The sequence below is a fragment of the Triplophysa rosa genome, linkage group LG13, assembly GCF_024868665.1.
Source record: "Triplophysa rosa linkage group LG13, Trosa_1v2, whole genome shotgun sequence".
NCBI lineage: Eukaryota > Metazoa > Chordata > Actinopteri > Cypriniformes > Nemacheilidae > Triplophysa > Triplophysa rosa.
This window is the reverse complement of record NC_079902.1, coordinates 23,212,691-23,227,990: the sequence shown is the minus strand read 5'-3', so window position 1 is coordinate 23,227,990 and position 15,300 is coordinate 23,212,691. Positions and strand designations below refer to the sequence as shown.

Here is a 15,300-nt window from a genome sequence, read left to right as displayed (position 1 = left end):
CTCCGGACGCCATGTTGGCTCCACGGTGGCTGGTTACTCCCGCAGTCGGATCAGCTGGGCGGTCCGTGCGGACAAACATCAGCTGAGTTCAGTCCAGTCTGGCATGATATAAACTCACACCTTTCATGTTTAAATAAAGTCTTAGTGACGAGTTTCGCCATGTGGATTACTCCAGAGGAAGTGTTACTGGCGAACGCGCTGTGGGTGAGCGAGCGCGCGAATCCTTATTTCATTCTGCAGAGACGCAAGGGACACGGCCGCGGAGGAGGAATCACGGGTACGAGCGCTAAATTAACCCACATTGCATAATCATTGGAACATGCGTGTGGAACATTAAACTAATGGAACATTAAATATATCTTATTATGAGTCTTGTGTCTGGTGCTGGTTAATTGTGGCAGGTGTAAAATGTTTTGGTCGCATCTCATTGGGACTGATGCGTCATGTGTTTATTATTTACATCTGGATTATATGTGGAAGTCTGTAGAATATGCATAAAGAACAACTCATGCATCATTGAATAAAGCTTGTTATAAGTTTATTATGGTATGTGTTATAAGTTTTGGGTGATTGACGGTGACTGTGCATCATGTGTTATTATTTATATGTAGATTTTATGTGCAGGCTTCTACAGGTTGTTACATGCGTGTTATATGTAATGGGTGTCATTATATTGTTTATGTGGATTAATGCTAATTAAGTCATTCTGTCTTTGTTTATGGATGCTGGGTTAAGTCAACACAGATGTTTAATACTTGACTCACACTTTGCTTGTCATCTTTCAGATTCATTTTATTCATGAAAGTTGACAGTAAAAACTGTACATGGTTTTCACAGAATACTGTTATTACTGTGGTACTTTGCTTGATAATCAAGTTAATTAGTCATGATAAACTTACTAAGAGACAACACAAATTACATTTTATGTTTGGTTAGGTCTCACGGGAACAGATTTTAGACTTGTTAAAAAGAGACCAAATAAACTTCATCTTAGTCTCATTCTTGTTCTTATTTGTCTCCCTCGTGACACAAAACAAAAAAACATGAGTTTTTAAGTCTAGTCACTCACATGACAAGGACAAGGACAATGACTGCATTGACCTCTGACCTCAGTGACATTATACATTTGATGATGACGTCATCGTTGCAGTGCAGTGTTGTGTTGTGATGTGGGGTGTTTTGGTGTGTGTTTCTTCTTCCCGTGTGTCATGTTGCTTCAGTGAAGCTCTTATTTGATGTGTGATGTCACGCTCGTGTTTGTCAACCCCTCTTGTTTTTGTCACTCTGTTCGACGGAAACGGTTTGTGTTTATCTCACACATGAACAGATCATGTGATGGAGGAAGTAAAGACGTGAGGGTGTGACAGAGATGTTATGACCGTCTGTTTTCTAGTTCAATTCCTCTCTCTCTCTCTCTCTCTCTCTCTCACACACACACAGGGTTGTTTTGTACTTGTAAATCAGCAGGAACTCGTAGACTTGCATTGTATTCATACCAGGCTAATGATATTTTCTGTCCCTTAACTCATAAACCAGTCCTCACACACACAACCTGTTGATTTGATTAGATTTAAAGTAGAAAACGAGTCAGGCCAGCGAGTGAGACTTTTGGTAAGGACCACAAAACATTCTTACTAGTTGCTTTCTACGTTTCACTGTATTTGTGAAGACTTTTTCAAGTATTTTTTTTGAAGAGACGTTTGTGCTAACAGTGTTTTTATGTCTGTTTAATTCTCCTGGTTCTCGGTGTGTTTGTCAGGTTTGTTGGTGGGTACGCTGGACGTTGTGTTGGACTCCAGCGCTCGTGTCGCCCCGTACAGAATTCTGCATCAGACAGGAGAGTCTCAGATCTTCTGGAACATCGCTTGTGGTTTGTGTTTAATTCTCACAGAGACCACCTGAAAGCCTTCTTGAGTAGATGGATTACAGGAGTGCTTCCCCAAAAGGGAAGAAATCGCTCTCACGCACCTTCTCTGGATCGGATCCACATGTGTGGAATGATCCGCCCGCTGCTACAAGACCAGCAGATTCTGAGCCATCTTTAAGAATCGGCTGAAAACACATCTCTTCCGTCAACACCTGACCGATCAGTTCTGACTTCTACTTCTTTTTATACTTTAAAAAACAAAAAACTTTAGCTTTGTGTACTGTGGTGGGCTATATGAGACCAGTTTTACTGCACTTATGCTTATGTTGTTCCGGTTGCTTCTATTGTTTACCTCATTTGTATGTCGCTTTGGATAAAAGCGTCTGCTGAATGACTAAATGTACATTTAAATTCCTTAAGAAAATAAACAATATTGTTTTAAATGTGCTGACTACATGGGGAGAAAGATTCAAAACAGATTTTTCTAAAATGATAATCAGGAAAAGGAACAGATTGTTATATTACATCATGGTGTATGATATATAGGGGTGTGTGGAATATAGGAACCTTTGGTCTGGAGACGAATTGATTTTCAAGATGTGTTTAGTCCAAGTCTCTGATGTTATCCTAGAAGATAAATTGTGACTTAACTCCTTACATTTTGAACTCGTGTGTTTTGTGTGTGTGTGTCAGGTTCGTCTCGTAAGGAGATCACTAAACACTGGGAGTGGCTAGAGGCAAATCTGCTTCAAACTCTCTCCATCTTTGACAATGATGATGACATCACCACATTTGTCAAGGGTAAAATACAGGTGGGACTTCGACATGCACATGTTTATTAATCTGAGTACTGTGATTTGCCCAGATGGCATCTGCTTCTTCCTTAAATTCATTTATTTTTTTCTCAGATTACAGATTCATATTAGCTTCATATCATTGTATCACTCCTCTACTGACCACATGCCAACAGCACTCCCGGTTCCCTTATTTTATACCTATTTAAAGTATATAACTGCAAATATTAAACGTATACATCTGGTTTCTTACAGTAATCACAAAATATATCATTCATGCATTTGCATATCTGTGAATTGTACCGTAGGCCTTGCAGTATGCATGCATTTGCACCGTAACAAAACAACCAGTCAAACGTTTGGACACTTGCTTCTTTTGATCCCACGAACATGTTTGACAGCTTTCTAGGGTTGTTCATCTGCAGAGAGTTTGGGTTTGTTTAACGTCTTCTCTGTAGGGCATCATCGCTGAGGAAAACAGAGGCATCAGACCTCTGGACGACGAGGATCCTGGGAAATTTCGTGAAGCCGAGCTGAAGATGCGGAAGCTGTTCGGAATGCCGGAGGAAGAGAAGCTGGTGAATTATTATCCCTGCAGTTACTGGAAGGGCAGAGTCCCGCGACAGGGCTGGATCTACCTGTCCGTCAATCACCTGTGCTTCTACTCATTCCTGCTGGGGAAAGAGGGTGAGTGTTTACCTTTTGTTCGATTGACACATTGACACACAAATCGCATGAAGCGTGTTTACGTGACCTTGAAGTGTTCTTCCGGACGCCGTGTCTGGAGAGCCGTGTCTCGCACTGTTTAACTCCCCGCTGTCTCGCTGTAGTTTCACTGGTGGTCCAGTGGACAGACATCACACAGTTAGACAAGAACGCCACGCTGGTTTTCCCGGAGAGCATCCGCGTCAGCACGCGGGACACCGAGCATTTTTTCTCCATGTTCCTCAACATCAACGAGACCTTCAAACTGATGGAGCAGCTGGCCAACATCGCCATGAGACAACTGTTAGACAACGAGAGCTTCGCTGCCGACCGCTCGCTCCCCAAACCCTGCAAGACCCTGAAGAACGTCTCCGCTCTCAAGAGGTCTGAGAAGATCAACTTGACGTAACGCATGTGAAGAAAGATTTCAATGTTCAGACCCTTGCGGTTTTGATGTTGTAAGTTCCGGGTGTCATATGTTTCAGAGATTTGGATGCCCGGGCGAAGAACGAGCGCTACAGAGCGTTGTTCAGACTCACGCCGGACGAGCGTTTGGACGGCCACACAGACTGCACGCTCTGGACTCCATTTGCCAAGATGCACGTCGTGGGCCAAATGTTTGTTTCCAACAATTACATCTGCTTCGCCAGCCGCGAGGAAGACTTGTGTCAACTCATCATCCCGCTGAGAGAGGTAACCACACACACAGATAACCACACAACACAACACAAGCGCTCACACTAGCGCTCTTTCTCTGTAGGTGACTATAGTGGAGAAAGCCGACAGCAGCAGCGTGTTGCCCAGTCCTCTCTCCATCAGCACTAAAAACAAGATGACCTTCCTGTTCGCCAATCTGAAAGATCGCGATTTTTTGGTGCAGCGAATCTCAGACTTCCTTCAGCGGACGCCGGACAGACCCTGCGGACTAAGCGTTCAATCTGTGAGTCAAATCGTCAAATATTCCTGATGGGGTTGATGATGCTGCTGGTGGGAAGTGACATTGAGAGAATCGCTGTGATTGTAACTCAGGTTTTGTAGAAAAAGATGCAAGTTCATTTTTCCCGTTGGATCATAGATGTGTTTTTATTAATATTTTATATAGTAACTCTCAAACGTCTTGTATTAATGACAGTAATAATAAAAGGGTTTACACCTGATCTGTTTCCAGGAGAACCCCAGCCCGAGCACGCCTCCCTCATGGCCGCCGTCTCCATCGCTGGGAGCAGGAGAGATACCTCAAAGCAAACACTTCAGCCCCGATCTGCTCACCGCCAAACATGGTCTCCTGAAGATCTACCAACAGGACGTTCCGGAGGAGCTGGGACCCAAAGCTGTGAGACACACCCCTCATTTTCATCAACCCTGAAATGGAGCACACTTAAAACGCATCGAGATGTTGCCAGCGTATTAATGCCAAGTCTTTCTCGTGTGTTACGGGAAGAGAAATGGGGAAAAAAACTGATAATGTCATTTGCAAATAAATCCTGACAGGGCTGAGAGGTCTTTGCAATAATGACCTGCTGGCTATACATTATCTCTATATATATCACTACATCACTATAACGTATAGCAGTCATTAAAACAATATTTGAGTTTATTTGAGATAATCAAGGATTAAAAAATGTACATTAGCTGGACTAGGACTACAAAGGCTAAAAGCCTAATAGTCATCGGTTTACTTTGGATGGATTGCGTTTTGTCAATTGTGTTTTGATCTATTTTCGTTTTCCTGATCCAGACGAGAGAGAAAATGAAAGAAGAATCGTGGAACATCCACTTCTTTGAGTTTGGACGTGGAGTTTGCATGTACCGGACGTCTAAAACCCGAGAGCTGGTTCTGAACGGGATACCAGAGAGTTTGAGAGGAGAACTCTGGCTGCTCTTCTCAGGTAATGAGTTCATCAGACACCAGGAGGCGCTGTTTACACAGAGATCAGAAAATGAAAAGACTTATCCATTACACTGAAAAAGGAAAATCATGTCGAGCACAATGCATTGTGGGATTTTGCACAGCACGCTTATTGCGTGCTGCGTGTTTGATAAATGTTGATATATTTGTCACCGCCGTGTGGGTGTGTGTGTGAACACCCGAGGTTATGTTTACACACACGTGTGACATGTCTCATGCTGTCTAAGAGAAACAGTTCTGTTGTCATCTGTGGAGATTTAATAAGTGTATTTCTGGCTCTCTCCAGGTGCACAAAACGAGATGGCCGCACACCCAGGTTACTATGGCAGTTTGGTTGAGCAGGCCATGGGCAAATGTACCCTAGCAACAGAGGAGATCGAGAGAGATCTTCATAGATCAATGCCCGAGCATCACGCGTTCCAGAACGAGATGGGCATCGCTGCCCTCAGACGAGTTTTGACCGCTTATGCGTACAGGAACCCGGGCATCGGGTACTGCCAGGTACACAAACACATGCGTGATCGGAAATTAACTGTTTTCAGATGTTACTGGATTTTTATGAGACCTGTGTTCTTATAGGAATAGTTCACCCAAAAATGTATGTCATGTGGTTAAAAATCTATATGTGACTGTTTCTTTAGTGAAACACAAAATAAGATATTTTGAGAAACGTCTCAGTGGTTTTGTGTTCATACAATGGAAGTCAATGATGTTCAAAAATTTTGTTCTGCAGAAGAAAGTCATAAAGGTATGAGTTGACATGAGGGTTACTAAATGTAAGGATTTTCATTTTTGGGTGAACTATCGCTTTAAGAGACTATCATAAGAGATGTAATGGGCCACACTTAACGATTTTCTGTTGAACAGAAAACATCGTTCTGGCAAAATATTGTTTGTTTTCATAGAGCATGTTTTTGGCCTACATGTTAAAGTGTTGGTAGTCTTTTTTGACATTATCTCACTGTGAACATGTGTTTGTGTGAATAGTTGTTGATGTAACTCTATGTTCTCTCTGCAGGCGATGAATATTGTCACGTCTGTGTTGTTGTTGTATTGTAATGAAGAGGAGGCGTTTTGGCTGCTTGTTGCTCTGTGCGAACGAATGCTGCCCGATTATTACAACACTAGAGTCGTAGGTTAGTCACAAGTACACAAATCTATAAACACATGCTGAGAACCATAATCCGTCAGATCGCTCTCTTTTTCTGTTTCTTTCTGTCTCTTCCTCTCATTTTTGATCAATTTAAGGTACTTTATTGCCATGATTGTTAGAGAATTACAATATTGCAAAAATACAATAACAGAAAAATACAATAACAGAAAAATTCAAAATGCAATAACAGAAAAAATGCAATAACAGAAAAAATACAATAACAGAAAAAAATACAAAAACAGAAAATACAAAAATACAATAACAGAAAATACAAAAATACAATAACAGAAAAATGCAATAACATAAGAAATACAATAACAGAAAAATACAAAAATACAATAACAGAAAAAATACAATAACAGAAGAAATACAAAACTACAATAACAGAAAAATACAATAAAAGAATAAAAATACAATTACAGAAAATATACAAAACAAAAACTAACAGAAAAAATACAATTACAGAAAATATAGAAAATACAAGAACAGCAAAGAATAACAGATATTTAAATCTTTCTCTCTCTCTCTCTCAGGGGCGTTGGTGGATCAGGGCGTGTTCGAGGAGCTCACCCGTGAGGTGTTGCCGTTGTTGTACGAGCACATGCAGGATTTGGGCGTCATCTCCACCATCTCTCTGTCCTGGTTTCTCACTCTCTTCCTCTCCGTCATGCCGTTCGACAGCGCCGTGTTGCTGGTCGACTGTTTCTTTTACGAGGGCATTAAAGTCATTTTCCAGGTCCAGAAGAAGCCAATAGTGTTGTTTTATTCTCTCTTAATAAATCTCGGTGTGTCTGTCTGACAGTAGATGTGTCTCTCGTTCAGGTGTCTTTAGCTGTGCTACACGCTAACATGGATCAGCTGCTGGCGTGCTCCGATGAGGGAGAAGCCATGACTATTCTGGGCAGGTGGGTGTGGCTAGAATTAAGGGGCGTGTCAACTAAGAGTTTGCTGTCCCTGTGGGCGTGGCCTGGTTTTTTTTCTAGATACAGTTTAAACATGACAAAGTTTAAACAGTTTTACTTAGAAATGTTAGATTCACTTTTATGAAATTTGAAAGAATTGTCTGCGTGTCTCTGTCCTGCAGATATCTGGATAATGTCGTGAATAAGCAGACCGTTTCTCCACCCATTCCCCACCTTCACGCCCTGTTGACCAGTGGCAACACCCCTCCACCTGAGATTGACGTGTTTGAGCTCATTAAAGCATCCTATGAGGTGAGAGGGCGGGGCTTACTGTTTTTGGTCTGACCATTTTTAGACAGGGTTTGTACTACTACTACTACTACAAATTCTCTTATTGCAGAAGTTTGGCAGTCTGCGTGCTGATGTCATCGAGCAGATGAGGTTCAAACAAAGGTTAAAGGTCATCCAGTCATTAGAAGATACAGCCAAGAGGAGCGTGGTAAGTGTTTTGTGTGCGTGAGCGAGTGCATTTTTGGACGTGTGATGACGTGTGTGTCTGATGTTCAGGTGCGAGCCATCATGACAGAATCTGCCTTCACCATTGAGGAGCTGGAGGAGCTTTATGTTCTGTTTAAGGTGAGATGAAGTCCGTCTGAACTCTGTATGTGTTTGTGGTTTATACACAAGTGTTTGAAAGCATCAGAACAACACACTCGCTCAAGGCTTTAGAGCAGATCTATCTAGAAATACATTTGATTAAAATATGTTGAAAATTCAAATAGCCGCATTTCCTCTTCATTTCAAACTTGGAGAGAACAGATCTCATGCTCGCATTGGTTCTGGACTCTAAACGTACGTTTGTGTGTCCGTCACAGGCCAAACACATCATGAGCTGTTATTGGGGAGCGAGCAGCACGGCGGCGGAGCGTCACGACCCCAGCCTGCCGTATCTTGAGCAGTATCGCATTGACTGCGGTCAGTTCGCTCAGCTCTTCTCCGCTCTCGCGCCCTGGAGCTGCGGTCTTCACTCCAACACGCTTGCCAGCAGACTCTTCCGCCTGCTCGACCAAAACAAAGACTCCCTCATCAACTTCACAGAGTTCGTCACCGGTCTCAGTGAGTAGATGCTCGCATCACGCCAAGAGAATCGAAACTTTTGAAAACTCTATATTTTCATTGATCTTCATGCAATATCGCTCTATATCAGCATGGCTGTGATCAGGCCAGAGGCACGAGGCCGCAGGACGAGTACAGGAGACAATCACAGCCTCTCCGATATAGAGTGTCTTAGGGAACTACTTTCTTCCGTTACGAATTCCAGCTCAGCAGCAAACAGTTAAACAAACCTCCTTTACTAATTCCAAACCGTCACGTCTTTTAAATTCGTGCAGTGCTGCTTCGGTGTAGTTATGAGTGGGGAATAATGAGACAGGACTTGCGCGTGAATGAAAGAGAGAGACCGTAAAAGGACACTCCCCGAGAATGCGTTGTTCCTATTGCACTGCCGCACTTTCTATTGTTTCTTAAAGTAAACGTGCGCTTGTTTACAGTAAAGCACATCTCGAGACCCTCGTGTCTAAGAGACACTGCCAAATGTGCGTGTTTTACTTTCATACGTCCGTCGTGGCGTTGTGGTGTAGTGATACAAACGGCGAAGAGGTTCCCGTGGTGATACTGGTGGAATAGCGCATGGCTCTTAGCCAATCAGATTCGAGAACCAGAAAGAACTGTTGTATAATAAATATTGTAAAAGAACGCAGCAAGTGTAATAACTTCAAGTAGACACAATGTTTGTATCTTGTTGTTTGTGTTTTGTGTTTCTCAGGTGGGATGTATCATGGAGATATGACTGAGAAACTCAAACTACTCTACAAACTGCACATGCCGCCTGGTACGTGTACAGACACTAATGTTAAAGTTTAACAGTAAGAGGGTCAAAGTGTGAAAATCATTCAAATGTTTTTTAGCAGTGTGAAGCACCGAGGTGTGAGGAAATGTTTAAAGACGGTTCTGTGTTTCTATGTGTGAAGATTTGAAGATGAGATGTGTTACTTTTGAGCTGAGTGTAAAGAGTGTGCTGCATCAAGAATACGCATGTGTGCGTGCGCGCGCGTGTGTGTGTGCGTGTGTGTGTGTGTGTGGCATGTGCTACTAAAAAGTCTCTCTCTCTCTCTCTTTTCCTCTGCAGCGTTGTGCCCAGAGGAGGCGGAGTCAGCACTAGAGGCAACACAGTTCTTTACAGATGATGACACACCGCAAGGTACACACACACGCACATCTTTTTTTTTTAAATATAATTTTAGCCAGCCTTATCACATATTTCTGCTCCATAATTCTGTATCTAAACGTTTCCCTAATAATACGCGCAATAAACACAGACTAACCGTTTTGGGTCGTTGTGTCAGACCTTGCATTACATGAACTCAATCTATTACAATCAAATCAAAACTCTTTCCTTCATTTTCTTCTCTGAGTTGAACTCGTAATGCTGAATACTGATAGTTGGTTTATTTTTTACGCTTGTGTTCTGCCCTGCATGTGTCTGTGGATGGTTTACTAAAAAATAACTAAATATTAGGGCTGCGCAATCTATTGAAATATCGCAATATTTTGCAATGACTGAATTATTCAAAGAAATTCCAAAAGTTACAGGGCCACTTTGGATGATGTAAACGACGCTGATCCAAAGCTGGTCCAAATGAACTTCCTGTTTCAGTTTTTTAAACTACACAACGGTTGAACACAATGCAACTAACAGAACATTTTTAACCCAATCAAAATGTTAAACGAATATCTTAGTTTCAATTATATATGTGAGATAAAAAAAACGGAAGTGCTTCTGGACCAGTGTTTACATCTTGCAAAGTGGTCTATCGTCTATAAGTTTTAGGTTGATTCAGATAGAAGAAAAGATATCGTACCGAACATTGAAGTTCAGCACGATACCGCACTCCGCGATACTGTATATTCTTTAATATCGCACAGCCCTGCTGAATATTAACCACGATCTCTCATCTTCCTCTTGTCATGGCTTGTCCGTTCTCCTGCTTTCATCTCTCTTTACTTTATTATCCTCATTTCATTCTTTCCTTCTTTTTATTATTCTGTCTCTCTTTCTCGATCACTCTAGATCCTCCCTTCCTGTCTCATCTGGACTTCCTGGCACAGGAAGTGATGTCAGGTTTGTGTCTGTGATGTGATGTGATAGTAACCAGTCCTTCTTCGCTAGTAAAGCACGTTCATTGGGCTTTAGAACATCTGTATTGAGGATCTCTGTCCTCTCACTGACCCCCTTCACTGTTGGTTTGGTGTATTCCGTCTGTGTCAGGCTCCTCCTCTCTGTCACATGGTGTGATCTGATGTGTGTCGGGATGTTTACGAGCACACAACAATGTGTGTTTTAACTACAACAATGTCCTGAGTGCATTTTGTTATGTTCCGAAACCTAGCTGACTTGATGTCTGCTCCCTGCATAGTCAGCTGTCTTCTAAGTCAACTACAGTGCAATACAAATATTTCATTGGATTGGTACATCGTTTTTCTGCATTATTCTTGAAAAACAATAACTAAAATATTCAAATGCATAATTAACATTTCTCTCATTTCATCAAAAAAATGTTGCTGAGCATGTCGCGGTGCATTCTGGGATTGTCTTTTAGTAAAGGGCATGCGATGGCCCAAAAAGGGGTCTTTAAAGTAAGGCATGATTATGTTGCTTTCTAAACACTGACTTATCAGAGCGTGGTGATGCTTAGAATGCTGTCTACCTAGGCAGCTCACTAGGTTTTGGAACAGAACGACTGCATGAGCTGCAGTCAGATCTATAGTCATCTTCATTGGAAACACGATACAGTTCTTTACAGTCATGTTGTGAGGCTGCACATATTTTAATCATGTTTGTGTTTATTAATCTGGATTAACACACTCTTAACAGGCGAGGAGCTAAAAGAGGGAGGAGATGGAGCCACCGGTGACACCGATGAAAAGAAAGGTAGAAATACACAAACGGTTGGGCCTTAAAGGGACAGTTCACCCTAAAATTCTGTCATCATTTATTCACCCTCATGTCTGGCCTCTCTCTTCTGTGAAACACAAAAGAAGATATTTTGAGAAATGTCTTAAGTGGTTTTGTGTTCGTCCAATGGAAGTCAACGAGGTTCGGTGTTGTTTGATTATCAGCATTCTTCAAAATATCTTCTTTAGCTTTGTGCAGATGAAAGAAAGTCATACAGTTTTGAAGTGACTTATTATTTCTGGCATATCTTTGAATTCTCATGACTGTGTCTGACGCTTGTGGGTTTCAGAAGAGAAGCCAAAGGATTATAAATACTATCTGAGAATGTGGGCCAAGGAAAATGAGCCAAAGAAAGAGAATATCAAAGATCTGCCGCGCATGAATCAGGTGATCGGCCTTTATTATGCGTTTGATCTGTAGTGGAGAATGAAAAGTTATAGTTTGGCCCAAATCTGATTGGATATCGCAGATCGAGAATCGTGTGAATTGGAAAAAATTGTGATAGTGAGACCAAAAACATTATTTAACACAAAACAGTTATTTAAAGGTGCAGTTTGTAACAATTTAGCAGTAAAATATCCAAAAACCACTAAGCTGGTGTTATATATTTTGTTGAGCTGCGTACTTACAATATCTTAAATGTTTCCAACTACTTGTAAATTGTGAGAAAATCGTCATTCTAAACAGTGACACGGGGCTGTGCAGTCGCCTGTCAATGGCGTCATATCCGCGTTCCCCTTTGTTACCGCCTTTACTGACGTAGAAACCGCATGACAACAGTGTCGTGGACAAATGCGGAAGTAGTGTCTAGCAAGCCACTAGCTTTATTTCGAGCAGTCATTTATCAAACTTTACCTCATCCGCTAACGTGATTTCTCGTTCCCGTCTGATTGATGGCCACCAGCGGTGGAGTTGAAGACCACAGATCCCATCATTCCACGCTCCTTCACAGCGTCATCTAGCTACGCCATTGTTGTTGTTTTGGTCGTGCGCCCTCTAGCGGCGGTTTTTACAAACTGCACCTTTAATGATAAGTTCAGATCTGGGTTACTTTCATATGCGTAGTACAATTTTTTTATTTGAAGTAAACGCTCAGACTATTTAATTTAGTTATTTTAGTGTGAATAATTGTAGACATGACAATATAAGTTCAAGACAAACAAAACAGAATGGAAATAAGGAAAACTGTAATTCAAAGTTTTAGGCTTTTAGTGTTACATAAAAAGGTCAACCATGCACACTAAGAATGTCTCGCTTTTGCTTTTGTCCAGTTTAAAAACATTTCTGTGCGTTCTTTTCAACAGGAGCAGTTTATTGAGATGTGTAAAACTCTGTACAACATGTTCAGCGAGGATCCGTCGGAGCAGGAGCTTTATCACGGCATCGCCACCGTGGCCAGTCTTCTGCTGCAGATCGGAGAAGTGGGAAAGAAATTCACCAACAACGGCGGCAAGAAAGCCGAATCCCAGCCGCCCTGCATGACGGACGCCCCGCAGCCGGAGAGAGAAGACTCGTCCAGTGAGGTCTGCAAAGCCCTGGCGGAGGCTCAGCTGGAGACGCCCCCTCCCACGGCGAACGGCTCAGACGAAGACACCAAAGACGACACGTCCGTGTCGTCTTACTCCGTGGTGAGCGCCGGTTCGCTGCAGTGCGAGGATATCGCAGAAGACACCGTTCTGATTGGCTGCATGGGAGGGGAGGGGGCGGATCGGAGGAAGGTCAGCGCGCCGGACGGCGATTGGTCGATCACGTTCGAGCAGGTGTTAGCATCATTCTTGACCGAAACGTCGCTGGTTGACTACTTCGAGAAAAAGCACGACATTCAGAGCAAAATGATGGCGTGCAAGTCGCTGAGAGCTGTGGAGAGACAGACTAGCACGTCGAGCGATCTCGATTTCTCTCTGTCTGCGCATTGACACGCATCAGACACGCATGAACAAAACAACCATCGGTGTATGTGTGTGTATGTATGCATGTCGTGACGGACGCATCGGGAGTTTGATACTTCTAGTGTCTCAATTAATGTGCTTTCTGTACCTCTGAGCTGTCTGGCTTTGATGGTTTTCAGATTTGAAAGCCATCAGCTCGCAGGCCTGGAAGCAAGGATTATGGGATGTGGATGTAGGCTATAAAGCATCTTGTTTGGTACCTTCATGGTTTACGGTATATGAAAGCTATATTATCTACAGAAAGAACGTATGCTAGACCGCGTTTAGTCGCACCGTAAAGACGGATGAAAGAATCGTCACACTAATCGTTTGATTTGCACACTCGTCTCGAGAGATTATCGCACTCTGAAGTGTATGTCACTAATGCTTTCTTGCACGTGCGACGTATATTTAGTGTACTTGGCAGAAAGAAAGTGTCCTTGATGTGAATACGAAGCGTTCACTTTTAATACTCGTTCCTCTGATGGTCATTCTGCACACCTCAAAGCCCATATAACGTAATAACCTGTGTGTGTGTGTCGCTTAAAAAACAAAAAAACGCTTTATTGTTTCGAAATAGTTCATTGCCTTAAACTAGAAGACTCTCGTGCTGAAAGTGTTGTACATAATTTGTGTCAGGAACAGACAGCACTGATGTGTCGTGCAACATGTAGCTATTTTATTCAACTTTATAATGTCCTTCACTATAGAAATCAAAGCTGGTTTCTGCTTATTTTCTTAGGAAAGTCACCGGTGTCGGGCCAGCGTGAGTGCGTACAATCATCAAACCTCATGAAACTATTCCTGTGTGAATTGTTGCGTTAAATAAAAAAACTGTTTTAATTTGTGTGTAAAATGTTGCTTTGAAGAAATCAGTCATCGGGTCGTTAATATATGTGTAATTGATCAGCATTGTTTTTTTGTTTAATGCAACAATTTATGCACTAATGATTTTACCAAATGTTCACACAGAAATTCATTTCGCTTGTTTTAGGAATGATTGTCGGTGTATTTTGCAAAGTTACAAACTATAACCTTAAAGACTCTTGATTTTTGTCTAACGTCTAAACAATGTTGGGATGAATCTAGAAGCATATCTTCATCACATGACTGAAACACTTCCACATCTTCTCAATCTGTAAATATAGTTACGCAATGCATTATAAATGATATTAGATGAGGCTTTAACGTCAAATCTTATGCAATGATCTATTCGGTTCACTTTCCGTCGTGTTTCGCTTCGCTTCGTTTATCCCATCACATAATCTGTTTCTATTCTGAATTTGTCGTTTTTAATTGTTGTTGTTTTTTTGTACTCATATAAGCTTTAATTTAGGCCTCTTCTGAAGAGATTCTGTAAGGCCTCAGTATTAATTTTCAGATGTTTAAAGATTAAGACGTGGCCTAAATGCAGTCAATGAAAGCGTGTAAATGAGGGCAAATTTTTTAATATTTGATGCAGAATTATAATTACAAATCACTTGTTTTTAAAAAGCCGCTGACGCAAACACTGGCTAATTTATGAAAATATTTTTGATTTTGTTTGGAATGGAGCGAATATAATCCACCGAAAGCGTGCTTTTATTTTGTCGCACCATGAATCTGATTGTGAAGCAGCGCTGCACCTCTGCCTCGTGACCTCTGTCCGACTGTGAAAACAACTGCTTGAATTCACTGTGTCTGATTCGTTCACAGACTAACACTGTTTCTCCTTTCCTGCATCTCACAAAAAAACGAATCTGTATTTTCTCACTGTGGAGAGTTTGTGTCTGATGTTATAATCTGTCCATCCGTTTTAAAACGTATTGTTATGAACCAGTATTGTGTAATATTCTGTAATAAAAGACGCGTTATGGAAAAAACAAGTGTATTATTGCTTAATAACTTGATTCTTTTTTCAAGCATGTGCATTGCTTCTGACGTCCTCGAGCAGTTCTTCAAACGTATGTATTTGTAGTAAAGCAGTAGTAGAGGCATGTTGATGTTCAAATGCCCCAGCGCCCTTAATACCTTCAATGTTTATGAGT

General features: G+C 41.7%; 1 protein-coding gene across 2 annotated transcripts; it reads left to right on the top strand.

Moving 5' to 3' along the window:
* The first annotated feature begins 19 nt into the window (after nucleotides 1–19).
* LOC130563376 (TBC1 domain family member 9B) lies at nucleotides 20–15,130 on the top strand. 2 transcript variants are annotated; one of them, XM_057348837.1, is made up of 23 exons: nucleotides 20–277; nucleotides 1,760–1,870; nucleotides 2,561–2,679; nucleotides 3,120–3,348; nucleotides 3,492–3,750; nucleotides 3,852–4,059; nucleotides 4,127–4,306; nucleotides 4,535–4,699; nucleotides 5,105–5,255; nucleotides 5,562–5,776; nucleotides 6,294–6,411; nucleotides 6,962–7,164; nucleotides 7,251–7,333; nucleotides 7,513–7,642; nucleotides 7,731–7,829; nucleotides 7,898–7,966; nucleotides 8,206–8,446; nucleotides 9,156–9,221; nucleotides 9,519–9,590; nucleotides 10,461–10,511; nucleotides 11,265–11,321; nucleotides 11,635–11,732; nucleotides 12,650–15,130. In XM_057348837.1, the coding sequence occupies exons 1-23, from the start codon at nucleotides 160–162 to the stop codon at nucleotides 13,259–13,261; spliced, it is 3,654 nt and encodes a 1,217-aa protein (XP_057204820.1). In that variant the 5' UTR covers nucleotides 20–159; the 3' UTR covers nucleotides 13,262–15,130. The 2 variants fall into 2 exon arrangements, with proteins under 2 accessions (XP_057204820.1, XP_057204821.1); XM_057348838.1 differs by lacking the exon at nucleotides 10,461–10,511.
* Nucleotides 15,131–15,300: the final 170 nt, after the last annotated feature.

What these genes read in the sequence shown, in the direction of transcription:
- LOC130563376 (XM_057348837.1), top strand. Translation starts at nt 160, where the DNA reads ATGTGGATTACTCCAGAGGAAGTGTTACTGGCGAACGCGCTGTGGGTG. An exon ending in GCGGACTAAGCGTTCAATCT is followed by an intron (nt 4,307 to 4,534) that starts GTGAGTCAAATC and finishes ATCTGTTTCCAG; the next exon opens with GAGAACCCCAGCCCGAGCAC. An exon ending in GCCATGACTATTCTGGGCAG is followed by an intron (nt 7,334 to 7,512) that starts GTGGGTGTGGCT and finishes TCTGTCCTGCAG; the next exon opens with ATATCTGGATAATGTCGTGA.